At 52.7% G+C, this 19,489-nt stretch overlaps 5 protein-coding genes across 5 annotated transcripts; 1 reads left to right on the forward strand and 4 right to left on the reverse strand.

The window, feature by feature from the left end:
* Window positions 1-404: 404 nt before the first annotated feature.
* GT037_006906 (cytoskeleton assembly control protein sla1) lies at window positions 405-6,307 on the reverse strand (the record flags this gene model as incomplete). The annotated part of the gene is made up of 5 exons (XM_038931953.1): window positions 405-430; window positions 480-2,267; window positions 2,324-3,878; window positions 3,993-4,216; window positions 5,047-6,307. 5 exons carry the CDS (start codon window positions 6,305-6,307, stop codon window positions 405-407), a joined length of 4,854 nt encoding a protein of 1,617 aa, XP_038785425.1.
* A 1,307-nt stretch (window positions 6,308-7,614) lies between these two features.
* Window positions 7,615-8,646, reverse strand: GT037_006907 (uncharacterized protein; the record flags this gene model as incomplete). The annotated part of the gene is made up of 1 exon (XM_038931954.1): window positions 7,615-8,646. One exon carries the CDS (start codon window positions 8,644-8,646, stop codon window positions 7,615-7,617), a length of 1,032 nt encoding a protein of 343 aa, XP_038785426.1.
* Window positions 8,647-13,376: 4,730 nt separating this feature from the next.
* On the reverse strand, window positions 13,377-13,690 carry GT037_006908 (uncharacterized protein; the record flags this gene model as incomplete). Its single annotated transcript, XM_038931955.1, has 2 exons — window positions 13,377-13,503; window positions 13,554-13,690. 2 exons carry the CDS (start codon window positions 13,688-13,690, stop codon window positions 13,377-13,379), a joined length of 264 nt encoding a protein of 87 aa, XP_038785427.1.
* A 260-nt stretch (window positions 13,691-13,950) lies between these two features.
* Window positions 13,951-15,720, reverse strand: GT037_006909 (nucleolar protein 12; the record flags this gene model as incomplete). Its single annotated transcript, XM_038931956.1, has 2 exons — window positions 13,951-15,549; window positions 15,601-15,720. The coding sequence occupies 2 exons, from the start codon at window positions 15,718-15,720 to the stop codon at window positions 13,951-13,953; spliced, it is 1,719 nt and encodes a 572-aa protein (XP_038785428.1).
* A 583-nt stretch (window positions 15,721-16,303) lies between these two features.
* Window positions 16,304-18,777, forward strand: GT037_006910 (transcriptional regulatory protein dep1; the record flags this gene model as incomplete). Its single annotated transcript, XM_038931957.1, has 4 exons — window positions 16,304-16,433; window positions 16,477-17,554; window positions 17,608-18,094; window positions 18,148-18,777. The coding sequence occupies 4 exons, from the start codon at window positions 16,304-16,306 to the stop codon at window positions 18,775-18,777; spliced, it is 2,325 nt and encodes a 774-aa protein (XP_038785429.1).
* Between the last annotated feature and the right edge of the window lie 712 nt (window positions 18,778-19,489).

Raw genomic sequence — 19,489 nt, forward strand, 5'->3', positions numbered from 1 at the left:
CAAGCTACGTAGGTCCGACCATCTCCGTAGCTGAGCCATCATACCACGCATCTCAGCCCCATTCTAGACATATAATTAAAGGGCCGATAAAGTGGCGCATGCTGATTTTCCGTAACAATCAACATCGGGCCTACCAGCATACCCAAATCAAAGCAATGGCTGTGTAAAGCAGAAAAAAGGACAGCAAAGACGCCGGATTGCATGTAATTGGGGGTGTTGAATGCAAGTAAGTGCTACGTGAAGCGATGAAGAATGCTATCGGGCCTTGCGAATCCACACCTCCGAACAACGAACAAGTATCACAGAACTTATGTACATATACATATGGTGGTAGGGTAATTAAGCGGATGCCCCGTAAGTAAGCAAAGGGGTGCGAAAAGAGCGAACAACCATCGCAAGTGGAATTAGAAACCGAAAGGATTTTGGGGAGCTGATCGATAGTTAGAAAGTGATTACACAAAACAGTTTTAAAGACTTACTGGCATTGGCAAGGTTCGCCCTCCCGGTCGGCTGAGGCGTAAGCTTCTTTGCGGGCTGTACACCAAACTTGATGCTTGGAGGTGGACCGGTCTTCTGTGGCACCAAAGGCTGAGCCGTAGGCATCGAAGGCATTGGCGGCATGGGAGGAAGAGGCGGAGTGCTTTGGTAACCGGTTGGCTGTGGCGCAAGGGCCGGGGGTAGGAAGCGGTTGACGCCAGTCGCCTGTGGGTTAAGCGGGGATGGTTGGAACGAATTGTAACCAGTGGGCTGAGCCTGGAGGGGCTGGAACGGTGCACGTGGTGGGTCGGCAAAGGGACTGCCATTCCCAAAGCCCTGGGTGAAGTGGGGCTGCTGTTGGAAGCCAGTCTGCATAGGCTGCTGGAAACCGGTTGGCTGCTGTTGTTGGTATTGCGCAAACCCAGTCTGCATGGGCTGTTGCTGGGGGGGAGACATGGAGTTGTAGCCTGTGGGTTGCGGTATCATGCCGTTTTGCTGGAACCCAAAACCGCCATTCTGCTGTGGGAAGCCTGTCATTTGCTGTTGCATCGGTGGCATGCCCTGTCCGGAGTTCTGGCCCATCATGTTGGGGTTGTAGCCTGTGAGCTGAGGTTGTAGAGGTGGTGGAGGGCCAAAAGCACTTTGTTGCGGATTCATAGGGGCAGAGGAAGACCGCTGCGGTGGTGGAGCAATGAGACCACCAGTGTTTTGCTGTTGAGGAGCTTGTGGTCGCATACGCGGTGGAGCCATGTTTTGAGGCTGGGTAAGAGCCTTAATAGCCGCAACCTGTTCAAACAGGGTAGGGGTAGCGCCGGTCGGCTGTGGCTGCTGAGCGGGAGCGGGAGGCTGTTGAACAGGCGCTTGCGTTGGCTGGGGTGCCGGAGCGGGAGGTGTTGGCTGAGCAATCTCATCAGGCTTGAGCGCAGGCATATCCAAGAGAGACAAATCGTTCATAGATCCGGTCAGCTGAGGTGGTTTCGCTACAGGTGCTTGTGCTGGTGGCGGAGATGCTGCTGGCGCAGGGGCAGACGCAGATTTTGATGGCTTGACATCCCATGCATTATCGTCAAATCCATTTGCAGTCTTGTCAGGAGTGGGTGCGGACGCCAGCGGTGTCGGGGTACCATCTGCAGGCTTCTTGACTGTGTCGTCGGACTTTGGCTCAAACGCTTTCGGGTCAACGACATCGTTTGTTTCAACAGGCGGTGCAGGACGTCCTTTACGAGTGTTGTTTCTCAGTGCACCTCCTGGACCGGAGAACAGGCCACCAGAAGCTCCCTCTCCTCCATCTTCAGCATTTCGCTTATCCCTTCCGAACTGTGCGTCCAAGTGCTTGGTGACACGGAGAATGTCACCTTCCTTGAGACCCAACGTACGCAGAAGCCCGGGAGTAATATCTGGTATGTTTTCTTCTGTCATTTCGTCCTTGGTAAATGCCCTAGCGTAGCGTTCACAGATCTGGGGGTTGACACCGCACTTGAGGAAAAAGTCAAACCAATCGTACTCTGGCTTCCTCTCGACAGAAATGCCGGTTGGACCAGAGTCCTTTGCGCGAGGTTGTTGCATGCTTCTCCTCTTCAGATCTGACAAAGGCTTGTCGTCGTCCAGAGACTCTCCTGTAACGCGTTCTACATATTCGAGGTCCTCTACGGACATCTTTGTGACCGGTACGGCAATCTTGACGCCATTGACTTTGTGTAGGTGAATTTTGCCATCCTTGATCAGGATAAACTCTGCCTCAACCTTGAATGATCCAGAGCGGTCGGTCCAAGTGCGTACTTTGGCAGCATCTAACAAATTCAATTAGCATCTCTCCTCGCACATATTGCGTGCTTTTGTGTCCCACTAGGTAGATGGCCAGCGTTCACCGAAGGCGCAGACCCCTTTGTAAGAGACAGATCAAGAAACTCAAGTAGTGAAATTGTTGTATACTGACTTGGCTTAGACGAGGACTTCGAACTCGAGTCTTTCGCGGAGCTTTCGCGCTTGCTTGATGATCTCTGTGAAGTACGACGATGGTCAACATTTGTTTGCATGAGACTAGAGTTACGCGAAGGCAAGTGCAGGCCAGGGCCTACCTGATCGTTCCTTGCCTCACTTTCTGGCCTCTTCCGTCTTGAGGCCTGGCGAGCAAGCTCCTCTTCCTCCCGCCTATTCTGTTCGACAATGGATCGGCCAGCGTTGGTTCCCGATCGAGCCATGGCGGCTGCAGGAGCATGTATGGGGACGGTTTCTGTGATTTCAACGTAGTTAGCTGGTACGACACCCTCTTTGCCATTCTTGAGCCGCCTGACTTTCCACCACTCGTCACTGGCAGAATCGTCGATAACCAAGATCTCATCGCCAAGACCGACGGTAACCTCGTCATCGCCCTGTGCCATGAAGTCGAATAGCATAACACCCTTCTTCTGCACATTAGAATTTCCGGAGCCAGCAGCTATCACCTCGCGCAGTCCTGCGCTCTTAGCGGCTCCGGCAAGCTCACCAAGAGCCAGCATTATCTCGGATGCAGTGTCTTTAGCGCCGCAATGGAAATCAACGCTCTTGCTTGGCTGTTTCAGCTCCATAAATATGTGCTTGCCCTCTTGTGAATAGTACTCCATCTTATCTGCGCTCCACTCCTGTTGTGGTCCATCGCGCGACTTCTCGGGCGCAATCATAATCATTCCTTTCGGGATGTTGACGCCCAGCGTGATTGGCATTTTCTTATTCTTGCCTGGCTGCGTGATGTACTCGTAGATATTGTACAGATGATAGCCAGAGCCGGACATGGGCGTCGCGGGCTGCTCATCCCTACTTGGAGGATCATACTGGTCAAATGTGACGCTCCGGGGTGGGGGCGATCTGACCGGAGGCGATGGGGACCGCGCATGCGTGTATTGAGTTGGCGGAGGCGAGCGTATTTCGGATTCGGGCCGCGTGGGAAGACGGGGCGGTGGCGCTTCTTCGTCCGACTCTTCCGGGGTAAATTGCACGCGTCGCTGTTGTTTTGGAGGCGCGGTTACATTAGGCGGAGGTGAGATGGTCGATCGCGGAGCTGCCTCTTGCGACTTCTTCTGTATAATGCCAGCCAGGGCGGCAGCGGGACTCTGCGTTGGGGGAGTGTCAGGAGTAGGCGGCTGGTCGTCGTCAAAAGAGTCCCTCGCTGCCGGCATTGGCGGGCGACTTGGCAGCGCTGGAGATGCCACTGCTGGTGCTGGTGGTGGTGCTGCCGCATCATCTTCGGTAAGCTCGATGTAATTCGCAGGCGCAAAGCCATAGTCGCTTTCGACTCCGACCAGTGTCCAGTCAGGATCTGTGGTGTCGTAAACGTCTAGAATGGCATCTTCCTTGAAAGAGAGCTCTTCGTCTGTCTGGCGGTCGTAATCGAATAGGGCTTTGGCGCGGGCGATGGGTGCGGCCTGTAGGCATTGTCAGTCTCCAGACTACAGGAATCTTTACAAACGGTGGTGTTGTGTCTGGTATAGCTTTGCGACCCAAGCTGGGCTCTGTGCTGTGGACGAGGCGCAGCATACCTCTTCAATATAGTTGTTCGGAATCAAGCCCTCAGGCTCTTCATCGTCTCCATCGCGTCCCTTTTTCTTCGCTTTCCACCAGGCGTCAATCGTCGACTTCTCCAGGACCATCAAGATGTCGCCCTCGTCAAGGGCGATCTCGTTGCTGCTCTGGGGCTCATAGTCGTAGATGGCGCGGTATATGCCTAGGAACACCATTGTGGCGGCTACGAGGGCGGCGCCGACTCAGAACGTGTGTACAGCGTGTCGGAATAGGTTGTGAAATCTATATACAGCCTGTGCCGATGCGCATAAGCTCGGCGGAGGGCCACGGGGGTGCTGTTGCCGTTCGAGGGGCCAGCTGGACAGGGGGAAGCTGCTTGACGCTACCAAATCGGCGGCCAGCAGCGTGGAGAAGCAGAAAACAGAGGGGTTCGAATAGGATAACTTGCTAGGAGCGCTCGATAACCGGGACTGCGGGGATGCTCGTGCTGTAGCAGCCGGGAGTGGTGAGACAGATGGGAGTTGGGTCGACGATGCTTGTGAGCGACTCAGCACGAGCCAATCCGCCTTGTCCCAGACGGTCCCCACACCGACGTCAACCCGCTTTCATCCCATGTTCCTGTGACTGGTCAAGCATGTCGGCGAACCGCTTTGTGCATGACAAGCTCACATGTTTCTGTTGTTGCCTGGGTACGTTGCTCCTTCACGACTCACCTGTCTGGACTCACTGACGCGGAATGGTGCCCAATTGCACAGGGCATACGTAAGCATGGTCAGAACTAGGCGGCACTGTAATGCGACTTGGGAATACTGGTAGAGTAGATTTTTCTCAGGGTCTGCCTTAGGTCAACCGTATTCTCATCTTTGCTCTTCGCCTAATAGGTGAATTTGAAACCCTCCGTCCCTTCCAATAGTCGCTTTCCCCTAGTCTGCCGCTTGTTCGAAATGTAGAAGAACACCGAGAACACACCAACTAGTCCAATGATCAAAATATGGCTCCCTATGCTCACCCAAATCGCCGTCATATACCTCGGACTCTCCGGTTGTCTGACAATGAAGCTTCCAGCAATACCTCCTGCTCCGTTGAAAGCTGTGACCATCGCGGCCGTGAACACCCTCTTCCACTGGCCGCAGATATTGTTCGCTTGATAAGTCGCCATGGCAGCCCAGTTCGCCACGTATGCTCCAGTCGCAAGATAGGTGCCGATATATCTCACTGTGACTTGGTCTGAGAAGCCCAGCATGCAAAACCCGATAATTAGAGAGACGCAGTTGAAAACTATGATTGGCCCTCTTAGCTGAAACTTGTCGCCGATGATCGACGACAAGATGGCGGGGAGAACCGCGTAGTAGTAAGGCGGTGCAGAGAGCAGGATAGATTTATCAGAAGAGAAGCCCATTCCGCCTTGCAGAATGATGGGCAAGAAGTAGGAGAGTGACGTCGAGACAAGGTTCTGCAGGAAGTAAAGGATGCAGAATCCGTAGACTTTTGCATCTTTGGCGTGAACAAAGACTTTAGACCAAGCAAAGTCGTCAGGCTTGACATCGGCTCGGTCCTTCTGAATGCGAGAAGATGCCAACGCGCTCTCGTGGGGCGTGAGGAAGTAGAAAGAGTTTTGCGCGTGCTCGGGAAAGTCGACCATCCACCAATAAGTCAAGATGCCAAAGAACGCAGTGATGCTCCCCTGTACAGCGAACATCCATTGGTATCCCTTGAGATACTGGCCATCAAGCTGATTGAGCCCGAAGTTGACGATACCGCCCGTTGCCAAGACAATGACTTCTCCACTCTGCATCAGGGCAAACCGAAGCTGTTGCTCTTTCCGCGTGTACCATGTCGAGATGAGATACGTCAATCCGGGGTAGATACCCGACATGGCAATACCGAGTAGAATGCGAAGCGCAATCATCTGCCGCCATGTCTGTACGAAAGCCGTGCACAGTGTAATGATGCCGAAACAGAAAGTGATCAAGGCGAACCAGATACGCGGACCAAAAGTGCGCACAGCAATTGTTGATGGCAACTGGAAAGCAATGCTCGCAATTGTGAAGATGAAGATAGAGACCGAGTATCTGTTACCGATGTCCAGTTCTAGGTCGCTGAGCATCGACGTAACGGATGCGCTGGATATCACGCCACTGTCGAGTAGATTGAGCGAGCACAAGATACCTGCGATGCTGCAAAGTCGAAGGTCAACCTTCATGCGAATGCTGTTGCGCCACTCTTCTTCGATCCTATCTCTTTCTTGGTCATCAGGCTCATCATACGTATCGTCCTGTACTTCTCGGATTGACTCATCCGCCGAGTGTTGGCTGACTGCGCTCTTCGTCATGTTTTTGCGGTTGTGATGAGTGAGGGGTGGCAGGACTGCACGACGAAGAATTCATCATGTAAGTCGTACATGGAAGTAGCCAGAACAATGCTTATCGTAGCACACTCGAAATTGGTGTACATGTCCGGTCTGCAGAAGCTCCGCACTTCTCAGGTGCAGATCTCCGGTTACTTACCGAGGCGCGGTTCCGCACACCAATTCCGCAACGAATTACTTAGCAATGACCAATCCACTACTGTGGAGATCTGCACGCCACCCTACACAAGAGACAAACCGAACAGGTAGAGATAAGAAGCTCTACCTTACAGTTTACATTAGCTTCTAAGAACAGAGATTATAAAGATTAATAGAATTGTAGACTTCTAGAATTTCTATTAATTCTTACATAGCTCTGATATAATTTGTTGTAGCAGGAAGAGGTACTCTGCTCTAATAAGATATTTAGTTTCTCTCTTTCACGTAGTGACGTGGTTCTCATAGATTTACCAGTCGCATATATGATTAAGCATGTCACAAGTCCCTTCACAGTGAGGCACGAGGCTGAAAGATCGGAGAGATGAGACCAACATTCGGGAAGACAAGTGCAACTCTGACGTGCGGTTTTGGTACAAATCACAATCCTCAGCGGTGGAAACATCGTGCTTCTGACAGCTTGGTTTCACGCACAATGTGATATATCAAATAAACAATCGCATCAAGTTATATACGAGCTAGTACGACGCTTTACCCTGAAGGCAGGAGTGGCCTATATCGCACACAGCTTTGAATATTGAACTTCAAGAGACAACAGTCGGTACTGGAAGAGCTCCTCTCAAGTAAGTGGAATGGTATTGATTTTCGTCCGATGAAGGAGGACCCTTTCTATTGTAGCCACTGGCACTCCAGGCCAGTGATTGGGTATTCTCGCCAAGCTAGATAGCGAGTGTGGGTATTTGATCGTAACAGATAAAACAAGAAGATAACAGAAGTAAAAAATGAATAGTCCACACATCTGCAGACAGGAATAGAAAGCAACAACATAACTCCCAACGTCCGAGTGAGTGCCGTATGCTCCGACCGCCCCACCGTGTGTGTGACCCAATCCCACCCAGTCCCTAGCTAAGACAATTTGTGTGTGAAAGCGTCCATGACTGACAACAGGGGTAAAATGCATAAGCCAACCGGATTTCCCAAAAGCACTCGCTTCGTAAGTCGTGAAATGAAGGGGAGCTCCCGAAAGGAACTGTCAAGAATATCAGATGTCGAAATTAAAGAGGTGTAGAAGTCGAATCGTAGAAGGAACATGAGATGTCGGCGGCGATGGGAATCTAGCCCTCGTCTTCAACATCATCGTCGTCCTCTTCTTCGTCCTCTTCACTTGTGCTGTGACGCTGCACAGCACCCGCCTTGTTCTTCTTGATAGTTGGTGTTCCCTTGAGCTGCGTCGCGGATGCCTTGCGCTTTGGACCAGAGCTGGCGGGCTTGGAAGGCATGGATGCGTTCTCCTTGTTGCCATCTTCACCCTCGCCTTTTGCAGCCGCATTGTCCATTGCAGCCACCTCCTCTGCCGTCAAGAAGCGACCACCTGGACCACGGGGACGGCGCATGGCATGATTGTGTCTGGACTCATGCAGGTATGGCTTTCGTCCCTTGGACGTCAGCCTCAGCGCATCCTCAAGCTTTTGCCTCGCGAGACGCCTCTTCAAGATGCGATGGAACTGTTTAGCATTCACGTAGAGCGGCGCCTCCTCAGGCTGCGCCCCTCCGGCGACGAGCTCTGGTGACTGTTGGTGTTGGGGTTGCTGGGTCATTGGAGGGACTGAAGGCCTGGGCCCGCCGTGGTTCATTACAGGCTGGGGTTGCTGCATTGCGGGGCTGCTGATCTGCGTGCTCATACGTCGTTGTTGTTGCATCTGAGTCGGCGTCATCACTTGAGATGGAAGCGCACTGTTCATCGCATTGGAGACATTGGTTGGAGATCGAGGAGCTACGCGTCCGTCGCCCTTCATCTGAGACACCGACATACGTGGAGATGCGCGCGGGTCCTGTGCGAGTTGACCGGGAATAGCATTCTGGTCATAGTATCCAGCCGGACCAGCAGCAGCAGCCGTGGCTAACGCTGCAGCCTGCTGGTGCTGTGCCTGTTGAGATGCCATGTAAGGGTTCTGCATGCCAGCGGCCATGTACGCTTGTTGTTGCGGAAAGCCCATTTGCTGGTGGTGTTGAGGGTGTGGCGCACCGCCATGGTTGTAACCCTGAGAGGGGAGGATCGGAGAGGATTGTTGACCGAACTGTTGCATCTGCTGCTGGGTGGGTGCTGGCCCATGATGGGATTGCGAAAATTGGGCGTAGTCGGTCATGGTGAAGATGTCTCCAACGTTGGCTTGTTTGGTGGTTAGAGACGAGATAGTGGGAGGATTACAGTAGGCGCGTAGCGCAGGTAGGCTGGGTCGCGTTCAGGGCAGGGTCAGCTCTCGATGTGTTGTCAGTGGCCACGCTTAGTTGAGGCGACTTCGCTAGAGCGCACGGCTGGAGCCTTGAGTTTGGAGGCGCGAAGATTGCGATTGGGCGCCGAGAGGGCAGTGCGCGTTTACAAGTGGTAAAGCGTTTTGTCGAGGGTGAAACTGCACTCTAGAGGGCCGCGCCGTAGTGGGGAATAGTCGTTGCGGGTATTCACCAGTCAGAAATGAAGATGAGGACTGTGTACACAGTTAGGAGTACTGTCAGCTAATGATGTCGAAGTTGGCATGTGCTGGCTGGGTGGGCGATGCGTTGGCACATTGGCAGTCAAGGGTGCAACGTGCATATGCATGACGGTGGACACTTACCTTGATCAGTAGCAGCGCGTATTGTCGGTTGCTGCGCCGTCGAGATGACAAGTAGGCTTAGATACCTTTCGGCTTTGAAGCCTAGGGCGACCAGCGAGCGGACAAATGTATATTGTCGTTGCGCAGGTGACAGCAGCGTGGTCCAAGTAGCGGGCAGAGAGCGCGATACAAGGAGGCTTGGTGGGCTGTGTGTTGCGGAACTAATGCGACGTCAGCCCTTGAACATGTGAAGCGCACGCGTAGTGTCAGAGCATGCGGTCTGCTCGTAAAGAAAAACCGGAGAGGCAACAGCGCGTCATGTCCAAGGGACGTGGTATGGCGCTGCGACGACAATGGCCGTGTCTGAATGGATGCGCCTTCCTTCAAGATGTCTCCATGATGAAGTGGAAGCGAATGCGATTTAGAGCCGCTGGCGTACAGGCAAAACGAACATCGCGACGATAGGCGCAACGAGCACGCGTGTGCAAATCAGGGCGCGAGGATGGGGTTGACTTACCAATGGGTGTTGTGGTCTGCAGCAAAATGCGATCCCGTGATCTATTGCTCCACGGTCTGTGGTTGGGGAGATTTGCGAGTCGAGGTTACAGGCCGATCTTCTTGACTTGACGACCAGACGCGAGCCAACTGATGCAGGACGGAACCTTTGAGCGCAAGCGCAGGGTAGAGAGAGAGAGAGAGTTTTGTGTATTTGTTATATGTCTTGTTGTATAGTTGTGCTTGCTGGAGCCCCGGACGCGTTGAAGATGCGTAGAATGATCGTGCTAAAATGCTCTGGGGAGGAGGACCAGATGATTGGAAGGCGCGAAAGAGCTCAGGAAGGAGCGGTCGGCGACGCCTATAATTCGATGACCCGCCGACACGCTAAGCTCACTAGCGGCGCGCAGGGATTGTGGCCCCATACTTGTGGGCAAGACAGCCACACTGGATTCTCGTCCTCAGCGGGACAGTTGGCCAGGTGCAACAGAGGCAGACAGCACGCATCACTGTTCCCATGTGCTTTCATCTACAAGAATGCGTCTTGGCCTTGGGTGATTGAAGTTGTTCTCGGGAAGCTAACGAGTGAAGCGGGGTTGGCACAAAACCCCGACGTCCCGAGGCTCAACCGATGACGTGGGTATAGTAGACACGTGCTTCCAGCTTCAGCCCAGCGCCAAATCGCTCATGTTTTTCACAACTCTGTGTAATTCCCCTTCCACTTCGAAATTGAATTTCAGCTTCAGGCAAATCACAGTGCACACATGATCTGGAAGACAGGGCATTATGCTGGTACCAGCTTTTCGATTGGCGCGTCCTTGGAAATTGCTCCGCCCCCAGACGGCAGATCCGTTGCAGGTTGGGTACCATAGTACGCCGGTACGGGCGGGCGCCAAACTCTGAGCTGGCTCTGCCCTGGCAAGACCCATCCATCTATTGGATCACGCCTTGACATAAGGAGACGAGAAACAACAGCCTCGTTGCTCACTGTTGCAATATGTGACGCTTGCTTCACCGGCAAACAGTGTGCTTGCGCATCTGACAGAGCACCGCGGAGTTGTGAACACACACCCTTCCGTGGAGAGCCCGACGCCCTTCAGCCACCACGCATGCCTCAGGCGACGCGCTGCTTCGCGCTCGACTAGAAGCCGCCACTGCTGTCTCTTACGTCTATTGGCCCAGCTTCTGTCTCGCCCACGTCTCAAGAAAGCATTCAACATCATTTAGAGAGCTCCATGCCATGTGACAACACGGGGAATGATAATGAATGATACTGTTCCATCCCTTCCTTGCACATCCTGATATGAATGTACGCAGTATGCACCGCCGTCACGTTGGCTGTATAGTAAGCACAACAGAACGCGAATGCAGGTGGGCAAAGTCTGACCCCCCAACCCGAGCCGCTTCAGCGTCCAAGCTTGCGATCGTCACGTTGACCCTGCTTTGCATAGAGAAAAGAGTGTGCTCATGCCGCACAAAACAAAAGAAAAGCTCCTGTTCTACTTTGAATCTCGACTCGTCGAGCCGAGACGCGTACTGTCCTTGTCTCAAGATCGGTAGGCCTCAAGACCAGCCACTGACATTTCCCGCCACACACCACGCTGCGTCATCCTCCTCGGACCCAAGGCAACGGTTCGGCCGCTCGCAAGTCACACAAATTTGTTGATACTTCGGCCCATTTACTCTAACATGTGCTTTTCGTCCGGCGGCTGAAGATGGATGTCATCTCGAAAGCAACCACCACATGAAATGCAAGGGGAGCAATTCCTTGGCCAGAAGCTCGCTTCGCGCTGCCTTGAACCCGATGCTACCTTTGCCGGCATAATGTCAGGAGTTTTGGCACTGTCAGACACTTTGGCACCTGTTATCGACTCCGTTCGAGATACTGCACCTCCATCTATACGGGTTCCACAGCAGTCAATCAAATGCCTCACTTCCGCTATTGCACCATTCGCGCGACACGCGAACCCAAGTACCAGAACGCTGCCGATGCAGCTCGGCTACGTATCTGCCACCAGCCCTGTACCGCAGCGTATCAGTTTCGATTGCTCATCGCGTTAATCTAATCAGGTTACATCTTCCGCTGGTGTGCATGGCCCCCTCCACATACACACACAACCCACGCGTTCATCCTTGGGCGGCCATCAGCTCAATGCCGTGCAGCACGTGAGAATCCTACAGGCAGTTGACATTTGAATCATCAGCTGCTTTTTTCCCACTTTTCTTCCACTAATCTCACTTTCCTTGCGGTCGACTTCTGAACCTTTGTCTCGATAATGAATGCGTGGGTGATTGTATTGGGCTTCTGTTGAAATGCTGTTCGGCTTGAGCAAATGCTGACCCGCCACCCGTAGCCGTCAGTGTTGCTCTCCACCTCGGATCGGGATAATGGTCGTGTTCAGCACATCCCGGATGAAACCGTTGCTCCAGTTGACAAGGGAACATCGGTGAAGCACCTGTCGCGTGCGCCACCGTGCTCGTTTCATCTTGATCTTACTGCACATTGCGGCTCTTACAGTATTCGATGTGCGATTAGAGTTCGCGCCTCCGCAGATCCCCCAGACGTTCAGCATTGCGCCCATTGTACCGTACCGCACCGCACCAGTCATGGTCTTCAACTGCGGCTTACCAGCCTGTAAGACAGACGCTCTGAGCGGCGCTTATGAAACACCACTGGACATGATGTCTCGTGCTCAATAAGGTATCACGGTTTTCAATTTCAGTACCTTAATCCTACCAGTTCTACAAAAAAAAAGCACCATCAGCAATATCCACCGTAGAAGCGGAACGGGAGCAAGCGACTAGAGAAACATGTCACTCGCACCGTATACAATAGAAAACTTAAACGGGTATATAGATAACACGCCCTAGTTTACCGCCTACGTTAGCTTCTAAGAATAAATTCTAGATTAATTAATAGCATTGTAGACTTCTAGGTTCTCTATCTATATCTAGAAAGGTCTTAACACGCTTTATTATAGTAGGTATAAGTACTTTGCTCTAAAGAGGTGTTCAGTTTCTCTTTGAGGTAGTGACGGTGTTATCACAGTCCATGTGTCATGCTTTGTTCACTGGTAACCCTTGACGGCAATTAGTCAAGCGGGCCGATCGGGCTATTAGAAGACGACTTCCAAGGTGAAGAAAAGACAGACAAGAAAGAAGAAGCATCAAGTGGTGCACGTCCACGGCCTGCGTCCGGGCTGCGAGTCACTCACGCCTCAGGTTGCAGGATGTCAGACACGCTGTCTCATATGCCCCAGAATATACAACAGATAGAGGAAATGGACAAGGACAGCATGTGCAATGGTCCGACACCCAGTCCTGAGTTCAACATGATCCTGTTTCATCACAGTAGATCAACGGCTAGCTAAAAGAAGAAACCACTTTTGTAGAGACCTTAGAAACATTTATCACCTAAACAATCCACCTCAATCAACATGAGTCTCCTGGAATTCTACACGTGGTTCAAGAGCGGAAGGGTACCAAAGCTCTTTGCATCTCGAGGCGTGCATACTATCACATATCCAGTTCCTATAGCCGAACTTCCACGTAGACTACGGACAGTCGTACTGAACTACATGCGTCGTTTCATGGAGAGCACTAGTACTCAACTATCAAGCAACCATACCGCTCATGTCCTTTACAGATTTGTCGTGAAGGCAAAGGCCTACCGTGGGTGAGGGCGAGCTCGCGAATAGAAGTGAAGTGATTTGATTTTAGAATCGCAACCAAGACGGTGTGTTCACCCGCTCTCAAGTGGCGCGGGTGATGTGAGTAAGTCTGATGTTCTATCTTCTAATAGGGAAATAGCCGTGTATGCCAACTGGGTGGTATTCAACTGCGTACCCATAGATCTTGTTTCGTATCTTTCCTGGAAGTTTGAGTAAAGAAAATTGAAGTGAGTTGCGTTTTGCACTGCCGCAATTTAGTACTTGGACGATGTGGCTGCTTCGCACTGAACTTACATCTGCATCAGACCTGACTGGTTGGTAATGGTTGTCTTCAACAACCCATTTCTAGCCTTAAGACAAAGACTGCGATAACTTGCGGGGGCCAAGAGCCTTTTCCTTTCTAATGATCTTGGTATGTCTTGTTGAAACATGATGGTCGTGCAGTATCGAGTACTGAGTGGGCGGCTCAGGTGAGCCCATCTTGGAGATGTTTTATGTTCTTGGTGCTTGCGTTAAGAATGTGTAGTGGAAGGACAGCAAAACCGAGAGCCTTGATCGTGAGGTTTCACCGCAACGTGTTTTTGCCGACTGCAAGCTCTTGCAGAAATGCGTATGTAATGTATGGATTGAGCCCCACGACAGCTGTATATATCCTAGAGCTTCCGTGTTTGCAGGTAGAATTCGCTGACTATCACTGTTTCTTGCCGCCAGTCTTCTTCCAGCCCGCACTTCTGCTCTTCCGTCCATTAGGACCCTTCTTCTTGCCTCCACTGCCCTTGAACTTGAGCCCACTCTTACCCTGTCTCTCGCTCGCTCTGTGGCCTTCAAACACGAAACCCTCCTTCGTCTGTGCCTTGGCGACCTTGCCCAACATCGATCTTGCACGTCCCTGTTGTGACTTCTGCTCTTCAGTAAGCTTTTGCTTGTAGCCAGCACCTGGCCTGCCCTTTGATGCACCCTCTGTCTTGGATGGCGGTGGTCCTCTCGGCTTGTCCTTGTTCTTCTTCTCTGCTTTGCAACGTGTAACACGGAGTTTGCGGGGAAGCATAGGTGGGAACATTTTTTCGTTAAGTTGCAGTGCGGCTTCCACACCATTTTCGTCCACGAACTGTACGTAGGCGAATCCCTTACCGACTCTCGTCTTTGCATCGCGGACTACGCGCACACTCTCGATCTTCCCGCATTTGGCAAAGTGCGTCCAGAGGCCTTCTTCAACGTCAGAGGCGGGCCTCTTCTTTTTGGGCTTCTCGCCTTCGGCCACGGGCGTTTGAGATTCATCGTCTACAAAAGGAAGGTTGCCAACGAAGACGCAGCGGCGGTGGTCGACTTTGTATGGATGGGCCAATGAGTCGACGTGGAGGTGGCGCTTGAGGAGCATGGAGCCGTTTAGCCTCTTGACAGCCTCCCTCGCGGCGATCTTGGTCGTGTAGACAGCGTATGCATTCGTGCTCTTTGTAGTCGCGTCCATGATGTCCTTGGTTGCAAAGGCAGCGCGTTTGGGTAGCGAGGTACCGAATGCTGTCGAGCGGTAACGTATCGACTCGATCTTATGCGGGGGCTTGTTGTCGGCAAGATCCGGGATGAAGGACTCTAGGTGCTTCTTGAGGGCCTTTTCGGCGGGCTTTGAATTTATGCACTCAACAGAGACGTTGCCCAGGAAGACGGTGCGCGATGCCTTCTCCACTTCCGAAGCGCTCTGGTCAGTCTTCTCCATGAGCGACTCATGCTTGGGGATTGTAAGGTCTTCAGCCTTGTCGGTACCATTGACATCTTCGGCATCGTCATCGTCGTCGTCTTCTTCTTCTTCTTCTTCTTCTTCTTCTTCTTCTTCTTCTTCTTCTTCTTCTCCTGAAGACTCGCCTTCGTCGTTGTCATCTGAAGATTCTTCCTCCTCATCGTCTTCTTCTGTCTTGCGCTTTTTTTGTCTTTGTTCCTCCTCCTTCTCTTCTTCTCGTGCCAATTTTCGCATGTAGGCATCTTCGACTTCCTCCTTGTCACCTCGCTTGCGCTTTTTGTGCTTTTCTACTGCGCCATGCAGTGCAGCTTCACGCAGTTTTGCAAGCGCTGCCTCGTCCTTGGACTCAGACCCTTGGCTAGCATCCGACATATCCTCATCTTCGTCTCCATCCTCGTCGTCATCATCGTCATCGGAGGGCAAGCTTTCAGATGCCGAGCTCAGTTCCGCATCGTTCGCATCGCCTTCGTCTTCATCTTCACTCGAGTCCTCGGTCGCTTTCTCTTGGACGCGCGCTTGGTAGCGTGATTTTGGAGGCGCTTGTACAGGACCCGCCTGTACATGAATTAGCAATCAGTCTTCAGCACGTGTATGCGATAGACGTACACTGGTCGCAAACAGCGATGCTAGCGCAGGGTCAAACGCTTTCTTGTCAACTTTGATGAATGAAGTGCCGTCTGTCTTCTTGTCTGTCTTCACAGCGCGTTTGTCGTTTGATTTGGCCATTGCGACAATCGAGATGTTGCCAGTAGCAAGCTCGTCAAAAAGTTTTGGTGGAGACTCACGGGCGCTGGGCACTAGGCCCAAACGAGATAGGGCAGTGCGGTCATTCGCAAGACTCTCAGGGCCTCTCCCGGGCAGTCGACCCGCTTCTGAGCGCAGTTTAGACCATCCCGACCAAGCTGCCCTCCACATTCACTACAGACTCGCTCATGAGAGTCGCTGTCCCGCGTTTGCTTCCCGACGTGTACAAACATCCCAGACCTGCCACCCCGTCGCTCCTGCCACAGACGTCCCCACACGCACCCTCGACGCCCGCGTCCTTGACCCCAGCAGCACCGTTTTTGACCACTCACCGGATCCAGCGCCCACCACCTCCCACAACGCCCATAGAGCATCGCAGGCGCCTACAGTATTCTTTGCAACTCGTTTCCGGGACATTGGTCACGAGTTGAGGCAGTCTTGGGCGTGGGCGCACTATGAGCGCGCCCGAACAGACCAGACGGAGCACCTCGAGAACAGCTCCCGGCACCGCTGAGCAAGTCGCGCAGACGCAAAGTACGTTCTCACCTACTCCGTCGCAATCCCGATGCTCTCTTTCGCCTTTCTCAAGCCCAGCGTTGCGCCCTTGGTCGCCTCTCCAGAGACTGTCGATCTTTGCGTCAACAACCGAGGCGACGACGGCGTTGCGAACTCACCTCCCTCACCACGCCTCTTACGTACGTCGTCCGAACATGCACCAGATCTAACAGCCCCTCACAGGTACCATTCCAACGCCCACGATAGAATTACCTGACCCCGCCTCTGCAACCTCTCCTCCCGACCACCCTGCGCCAGCCCAGGTACCAACAGCAGCTGTCCAAGATCCTACTGCAGTCGCTGCCGCGATGCTGTCTACCATGGCAGCTCCGACTACAGTGCTCACAGAATCACTACCCACCGAACAAGCCCCTAATGGCTTCGATGACATCGCCGACAACGGCTCCAGCAGCTTGAGCGAGCTCGGAGACGCATCAGACGACCAGTCAGAACCCACACAACGGCCGAGCGCAGTAGCAGATATGGATGAAGATGATTCAGAGGCTGAGACTGAGCGACTGCACAACACGCCTCGAAAGCTCGCGCGCACTGCTACAGAGACGTCATTACTTTCCGAGCCCATCTACACAAGAACTCCAAGCAAGCTTGCGCATTCCAAAACCATCGAGCACGATGATTCCGCCCCACCCACACCCTCTGCCATTACAGACGACGCAACCATGGGTGAAGCACCCACAACCGAGAACCCTCTGCACTCTCTCTCGCTCATCGCAGCATCTGAAGCGGCAAATCTCGAGCATGTCGGCATGAAAAGGAAGCGTGCCAGCGCCGAGAGAAGTCCTGTGGATGAGCGTGAAGAGGAGCCATCACGGAAGCGAAGCGTAAACGCGAAGGGCTCGGCGCTTGATGGTCTGGCGGATGCTGCAGCGGACCGACAGGACCAGATGGACGCAGACGAAGAGCTCGAGAACGCTGAAGAGAACCTATCGGCCCTCGCACGAGAAGAACTAGAGCTCGAAGAGCGACAAGCCAATATCGCCGCACAGACTGTCAGCGAGATGGCCACCGTCGCGAAACACACTAAACCTAGGAAAGGTGGCAGAAGGGGGAAAAGAAAGATGGAGGATCCTAGCTATGCCTATGCCGAGACGTTCGCAGCTGCTGAAGCACACGAGGCTGAAGCTGAGGGCGAGCATGACGACGAGGATAGCGCGGTGCTTGACGAGGAGGTGACCAAGAAAAAGCAGGCTATCGATGAACTTGCAAAGATCGAGAAGAAGTTCAAGCTTTTCCGAGAGAAGTAAGTGACATGCTTGATACCAATTACTGATATCAGCTGCTAATTGCCATCAGGTTATGCGACGAGCAGATAGCGCAACTCGAAAGAGAGCTAGAAATGCTCAAGCAGCCAAATTGCGTTCACCCCGAGTATGTTGCCATGATCAAGTGCATAGACGATCGACGCGCCGACAAGATCGCATACGAGACGAGGCTCCTGGAATACAAGCAGAAGAATCTTGAGATAATCACAGCAGCAGAGCGGCACCAAATGCACAGTCAATACTTCCAGACTGTGCGACATATTCGCGAAGAGATTCTCGAGGAGTGCAACCAGCGAGTATTCGAATTACAACGCGGACGACGCCAGCTTGGTTGCGACGAGACTGAATACATGGTACGACTACCTGAGAAGCGGTCTGACCAGATCAGGCACCAAACAGCGTACAATTTGGAGGTCTCTGTCCTGTCGGGTGTCGCCAAGTACGTAGGATTCCCGGCAGCACCAGACATCAGTGCCGCGCGGCCAACAGAGATTGACGAGGATCTTCGAGCAATGAAGGTAAGTGGCTGAACGCAACTGCTAGAGAACTAGCAGCTGATTCAGCGCGGTAGATTGCAACGCGTGCTCCAGCACCGCCTCCCTCGTTTCGTACCTATAATAGAACGACAACAGCAGACGAGGCAGCCGCAGAAGAGCAATTCTTAGAAAGTACGCCATGGGCCAATCCACGACATCCTTCACACCAAGAAAGCCGGTACCCTCCAGGACCGTCCCGCGTACCCAGCTACCAAACACCAGCTGGTCAGCGTCGCATGGTCGATCTCTCAGCTCCCAATGGCTCTGCCTCCACCATCGAGGCGAACTCGAACCCCCCGTCCTCGAACGCTCACAACGCAAACGGTCTACTAGGTGAAGTAGAATCACCAGTCTTACACATGAAGCGCGCACCGATTGATCATGCAGCCTACGCAGAGACACCTGGCTCCGACCCTCGCAACAATATGGGTGTTCTGAGTAGAGAAACATATGGTATGATGTCAAGTCCTGCGGCGCAGCACATGGATATACCGCAAGAACAAGGTGGACAACGTTGGGGTAGCAGCATGCGGCCCATCAATGCAGAGTCCAGCGTTGCTCCAGGTCTACCAGGTGCTGGCCGACCAGATGCAGCGCGCGCATCATTGACACAACGCAGTGGCCTCGGTACTGTCAGTGTTGGCAACGGCTTGTTTGGACGGTAATCCGTCCAAGGCACGCTGACTATTGTTCTCGATATCTGTTTTATTATCTATTGTGTCTTCATTCCAGTACCATTGGGCGGCGTTTGTTGCGTTAGACTTGGTTTGCATCCACAGCGGGCTGGCAAGGTAACATGAGCATGATATGACGGGAGGTATAATGCCTTGGCGTTGCCGCGGGAAGTCATCTCCGCTTTCATGTTTACCTCCCATGGAGATTATGCATTCTATTTGGTTCAGGTTCAGGTTCATACTTTCGATCTTTTGAGAGCGGACTGAGGGCTTAGGGATTAGGGAATGATGGAGATGATACCTTTCGATATCTGCGACGAGCGAATCAATGATATTCCGATGCATTTCTGTTGTTCTGTTCATCTCCGAATGTTCTGTCTTTCGTGATTGGTGCTTAACAACACACCGTTGCAATTGCAAGAATCAACTCACTTCACCTCTAGTGGCGAACTCGTTCTGCAATTCAGATCGTATCTCTTTTGGGTCAGCAGAAGCGTGAAGGTGAAGCCTCTGCTTCATGGTGTAGAAGACGTGGTCAAGTGATGTGGAGAAAACAAGAAGACGAAGGACTTATAATGCAATTAAGTTGCTCTCAGCAAAAACATACCGATCCGATATCTCCCTGGGGAAAGACAGAAATTCATGCATAATCTGAACCCGCCTTGTGGTAGACGAAGCACAGAAAGTGGCGACGGAGAAATGG

Source organism: Alternaria burnsii, assembly GCF_013036055.1.
Source record: "Alternaria burnsii strain CBS107.38 chromosome Unknown 731, whole genome shotgun sequence".
NCBI lineage: Eukaryota > Fungi > Ascomycota > Dothideomycetes > Pleosporales > Pleosporaceae > Alternaria > Alternaria burnsii.